Below are 6,000 nucleotides of genomic sequence, written 5' to 3'. Positions count from 1 at the left end.
ATCCTACGTATATGATGATAGAATTAAATTAACCAATGACTAATTAAGCTCCCAATTAAATACTTGAGGAAATATCAACTATAAATCCCAAATAACGACTAATAGGACCCAAATTCGTGTATTCCTTTTGTCCCCACCTATGAATCCACAAAGATAATTAGGGCCCTCAAAAAGTGGGGATCGGATTCTACCTTAAAATATATTATTGCCTTTCGGGAAAAAATTGTCCTTTATTGAATTTTGTTTTGTTTTGAAATGAATGTGTGTTTGTGAGTATTTGATTAGTAGGGATAGCTAACAACGTGCATGGGAACTAGTTGTCCATATAAGATTGCTACTTTGTACCAGCATTTGCCATTTTGTTATGGTCCACATGAATTTGGGGTTACCCGCCTCTCAAAAATATCAAAATATATAGGCGAAAACTGTGATTTTAGTTATGTAAGTTGAAATATTTTAGATTTTTGTCATGTAAGTTAATCACTTGTTCTGGATTTTAGTAACGTAATTTCTCCATATTTGGTTTTCATCCAGTAACTTGGATTTATTTTCCCGAAGTCACTAAATCAATCGAATGTTGTTTATTATGCATTAGTGTTCTTGTACGTAACTCTTATGACGATAATAAAACTTATATTATACAAATTAAAATATACCTAAACAAAAAAAAACGACTAATTTAATTTTTTTCTTCTCATTTTGAAATATTAAGTGTCGTTTTATTTTATTTTTACTCATATGGATTTTAATGTGTGTAATATGAACTTTATTTGTGTTATATGAGTCACGTCACTACACTAAAAACGGCAAACGACAACGGATTTTGGATAAAATCTGTTGTCGTGGCCTTCTTAAAACTGTTGTAACTGAGGGTGTTGTTGAAAGTCCGTTCAACGACAACGGATTTTATCGGTTGTGATAGGTCAAATTTGCGACGGTTTTTAAAACCGTCGCTAAAAATATTAGCAACGGTTTTATTCCAAACTGTCGCTAATTCAAAATTAGCGACAGTTCATTAAACCGTCGCTAGTTCAAATGAGTAACCGTCGCTAATTTAAAATTAGCGACAGTTATCAATCAAGACCGTCGCTAATATTAGCGACGATTATTAATCACAATTTCCGTCGCTAATTTGTTTCGAAAAATAAAAAAAAATTCTTTTAATAATTTAATAAATCTAAAAAAACTTATAATCGAAACTAAAATCGTGTAAAAGAAAAAAATTTTAAGTGTTGTGAAGTAGTAAAATCGTGTAAGAGAGAAAAATTTTACGTGTTGTGTGAAATTGTATAAGAGAGAAAAAATTTTGAAGTGTTATGAAGTGGTTAGAAAAATTTTAGGTGTTGGGTAAAATTGTGTAAGAGAAAAAAATTTTAAGTGTTGTGTGAAGTGATAAAATGGTGTAAGAGAGAAAAATTTTAAGTGTTGTGAAGTGGTGAGAAAGATTTTAAGTGTTGTGTGAAGTGATAAAAGGGTGTAAAAGAGAAAAATTTTAAGTATTGTGAAGTGTTGTGGAGGAAAATGGACCGAAAATGTGATATTTATAGACAATAGCGACGGTTGTAAACCGTCGCTATTGGCGACGGTAATGTTGAAACCGTCGCATGATTTAAATTTGCAACGGTTTATATTTAAACTGTCGTTAAAATTAGCGACGGTTTCAGAACATTGTCGCTAATTTTAGCGACGAGTTTTGGAAAAACGTAGCTAATTTTAAACATGCGACGGGTTTTGGATAAAACCGTTGTTAAAAACATACGACAACGGTTTTTCACAAAAACCATTGTCGTATGTGCGTTGTTGTATGCAGAATTTCTTGTAGTGCGTATGAGAGAATCGGTATCAAATTTTAAAAAAAATATTTGATGAGTTTAGTGGATTTCAGCGGAAAAACAAAACAAAACAAATTGTCATCGCTAAATTGATATGTCTTTGAATTGCTTCAATTCACATAGTTTAGTTCTCTTCTCGTATATATATAGTATTCCAGGATAGACGCATATATCATTCATCATATCATTTATCACGTACGTAACTATACTCGTGCTGCTAAACCCTAATTCCACCACCAAAATTTGACAGATCAACTTCAAAATCCAAGTCAAATATCCACAGTAGAAATCCAAGAACAAGAAGCAATGTTTGTTAATGAAACATAAAAAACCCTCTCTTTATTAATTACGCGCAACGTATATCCAAGGATTATCTAGAATTGATTTCTTTGCAAATGCATAAACGTTTCCTTTGGATTCAACATGAGATGTGGTGCCACAACCTAAATATTTTTTCATGGCTACACGTAAATATCGGATAAGGGAATGTAAAATGAAACATGAAGTGTTCGAATTCGAACGTGGACGGATAGAATAGTATATGCAATGCAGAGCTAGCCGAGAACCTTCAAGAGGACCACTTCTTCTTACATTCATGAATAATGAAAAGGTATGTTTGCATTCCATATAGATTCCCAAGTTGAAATTGAGATTCTTTTTAAAACTTATTATTCTAGTTACCACATGCCTTTAACCAATGAATAATTGTTTAAATTTCATACTTTGAATTATTTAATTTCCTTTCGAAATTCCACAAACTGGAAAAAGGATGATATATTCGAATTTATTCTGATATAAAAAGTAATGTATATTCCATCTGCTTTTAGGGTTAGCTTGTTTTGGTGTACTGTTCTTCCTTTTAACTTGGCATATCTCGAAGCAAATACGTACACATGGTTTACTAGAATTTTTAATAGGTGTTCTACATTTTATAAATACTAGAGACTGGGCCGACACGTTGTGAAACATATGTGTAATATAATACGTGAATATTATGTGTTGCACGTAATTCAATTCTCAAGTTTAGTTATGATATTTATAAAATTAAATATGACATAAGATTTTGTAAGATGATTTTTCTATAATTATGAAATATGAAATATGAAATTTTAACACTTCATGATATTAAATAAAAATATGAGTAGTAATTTTGGAATTAAAAAAAAAAGTTTCACCATGGTAACTTCTTTAATTAACAGTTTAGATAATTCAATCAACGAGAAATAACCAAATTTATTTATAAATTAGCCTATTTTTGTTTTGATTTTTAAGTAGTTTTAAATTTGGTCATGTAAGTAGGGTTTCCTTTTGCTTTTAAGTCACATTTCATTGAAATACTGACACGATATTGGACGTTGTTGATATGATATAAAATATTTTCACATGACGATAGATATGACTAATTTGGACTGCATTAGTTTTGTTTTTGATGAAAATTAAATTTTTAAATACTATAAAAACATACCAAAAATCGCTAGATTACATGATGATTTTGATAATTTATCTATTTTCTCTATCTTATTTGGACTGGAGGAGTTGAGATTGCTTTGATATATTACATTTTGTCTTTCGTAATCATCATGGTGCAATCTCACTTAATCCTTGACAATAAATAAATAAAGAAGTATAATTTTTTCCATGTTTGTTTGTCTATATGTGATTTTAATCTCGTGTTGTTAATTTCTCATTTTTCCAACATGAAACCGATGTGTCACTAACTTAGTGCCGACGTGACACTCATTTGTAAAGTGTTATATCAACACCCTAAAGAACTAAAATCGTCAAAAATTGAAATATACATTATTAAAACTCAATTTTAACGATATAAGACTATAAAATTGAAATTTTTTCCTAGATAAACTTAATGGTGTGCGTATATATATTTCACTTCATGTCAATGAAATTTACATTTTTATGTGTTTAATTTTATTATGATTATTGTGGTTTAATTAGACTTGTTTTCTATAATATAATAAACTGCCTCTATCAAACATTTTTCCCTGTCACTAATGCCCTTCAAAGTTCAACCCACGTCCACCTTCGCCTTGCCATCGAAACAATTCTTTCATGGAGAAAAGCCATGAAAGACACAAAACAAATTAGTCAGCATCATAGCTCATTATAATATCTAATGCATTCTCTCCACACAAAATCCATGCATGTCTTAATCCACACGTAAATTAATTTAATTTCAAAAAATAAAATAATATAAAAAAGAATATTGCATTTAAATTTGAATTTCATTTACGCTGCATCAATCTTTCATTTTCCGTCTATTTAAAGCCAACAGATCCTGCCATTGAAGCTCAGGAGCAAACAAGGCAAAGTAGGGTTTTGCAAGTGTTGCTTACTTTTACTTTCCTACAAACTCTCCTCAACCGCACCCGATTTCTCTAAAATGGCTCCCCAAATCCCCGCAGATTATTTCCCTGGAAAAGTAGCTCCTACCATCGATTCGAAACGAGCATACGTGACGTTTCTAGCTGGCAGTGGTGATTATGTGAAAGGCGTCGTTGGATTGGCTAAGGGTCTAAGGAAGGTGAAGAGTGCCTACCCTCTTGTGGTGGCAATCTTGCCTGATGTTCCTGAAGAACATCGTGAGATTCTGAGAGAACAAGGTTGCATTGTGAAGGAAATCGAGCCGATTTATCCACCGGAGAATCAGATTCAGTTCGCCATGGCTTATTATGTTATCAACTACTCCAAGCTCCGCATATGGAACGTAAGTAATATGCTCATTAATTGTGTGTCTATTTATTTATTACGGATGAATCGAGATTTCAGCTAAACAAGGGTTGGTACGTGGTAAAAAAAATTGACTTATGCATCCATACAGAGACGGGTTGAGGGAGAGGGAGAGGGGAGAGGGAGAGGGAGATGACAGAGACCGTTTCAGCCTTCTTTGTTGTTTCTNTTTTTTGCAGTTCTTGGAGTACAACAAGATGGTGTACCTTGATGCAGACATCCAAGTTTACGAGAACATCGACCATCTGTTCGACTTGGCCGATGGCTATTTCTATGCTGTGATGGACTGCTTCTGTGAGAAGACGTGGAGCCACTCGAAACAGTACTCTATTGGGTACTGCCAACAGGTCCCTAACAAGGTGACTTGGCCCGCTGAAATGGGATCCCCTCCTCCACTCTACTTCAATGCTGGCATGTTTGTGTATGAGCCTAACAAAGAGACCTACGAGAACCTGCTTGAGACCCTGCGCATCACTCCACCGACTCCATTTGCAGAGCAGGTAACTTTACATTGTATTTTCCAGCTTTACAACATATAATATGTCATATGACACCATTTGAGCGTCATCATGTTTTACTTGTACGTATTAATCAAGAGTATAGGCTGTTGGTTGTGTTTAGTTTGTTAGTCATGGCTCCATAATCTTCTATCCTGGGTGCGATCATCATCATTCTGAAATCATTTTTACCGCGAAAACGACAGGATTTCTTGAACATGTTCTTCAACAGCATCTACAAGCCAATTCCCAATGTCTACAACCTTGTCCTAGCCAACATATGGCGCCACCCTGAGAACGTCGAGCTTGACAAGATCAAAGTAGTTCACTACTGTGCTGCTGTAAGATCTTATTCAACATCAAATACTCAGTACCAAGCACCGTGTTAAATTCCTATTTCACTCACATTTATTCTCAATTTTGATCAAATAATATAAAAAAAACTCAGGGATCCAAACCATGGAGGTACACTGGTGTAGAAGAGAACATGGACAGAGCCGATATAAAAATGCTTGTCAAGAAATGGTGGGATGTTTACGACGACGAGTCCCTCGACTACAAGGGCGAAGATTTCTCCAAGACATCTATCCTGGCTTCCATGCCTGAGCCTGCTGTGTCATACATTCCTGCACCATCTGCTGCATAAAACTAATGAGCGAGAGGATATGATTGTGCGTTTCGAACTTCAAATTGGGTGTAACCCTATGACTACTATGTTGTCCTAATATCTACTGTTTTGTAGGCCACTTGGCCTACTTTTTGTTTGGTGTGTAACGCAAAAATATATAATATGACATAAATTTGGTACTGTTTGGTTTTATGCAATGTACTCAAAGTAGTCAAGGGATGTAAAATTTCTTGCTGCAATTACTATTATAACATAAACTAAATTCTCTACATATTGCGGGCGATAAGTTCATTTTCAG

General features: G+C 33.9%; 1 protein-coding gene across 1 annotated transcript; it reads left to right on the top strand.

Annotated features, from left to right (window-relative positions):
* Window positions 1–4,121: 4,121 nt before the first annotated feature.
* Window positions 4,122–5,894, top strand: LOC140989655 (galactinol synthase 1-like). Its single transcript, XM_073458966.1, has 4 exons — window positions 4,122–4,554; window positions 4,757–5,077; window positions 5,281–5,415; window positions 5,523–5,894. Exons 1-4 carry the CDS (start codon window positions 4,231–4,233, stop codon window positions 5,718–5,720), a joined length of 978 nt encoding a protein of 325 aa, XP_073315067.1. The 5' UTR covers window positions 4,122–4,230; the 3' UTR covers window positions 5,721–5,894.
* Window positions 5,895–6,000: the final 106 nt, after the last annotated feature.

Source organism: Primulina huaijiensis, chromosome 12 (assembly GCF_012295235.1).
Source record: "Primulina huaijiensis isolate GDHJ02 chromosome 12, ASM1229523v2, whole genome shotgun sequence".
Taxonomy (NCBI): Eukaryota; Viridiplantae; Streptophyta; class Magnoliopsida; order Lamiales; family Gesneriaceae; genus Primulina; species Primulina huaijiensis.
This window is presented reverse-complemented; position numbering and strand designations above follow the sequence as displayed.

Excerpts from the sequence above, each read along its gene's own strand:
- LOC140989655 (XM_073458966.1), top strand. The coding sequence starts at position 4,231 with ATGGCTCCCCAAATCCCCGCAGATTATTTCCCTGGAAAAGTAGCTCCT. Across the intron at positions 5,078-5,280 it reads CGACTCCATTTGCAGAGCAG|GATTTCTTGAACATGTTCTT; the intron begins GTAACTTTACAT and ends CGAAAACGACAG. Across the intron at positions 5,416-5,522 it reads TAGTTCACTACTGTGCTGCT|GGATCCAAACCATGGAGGTA; the intron begins GTAAGATCTTAT and ends AAAAAAACTCAG.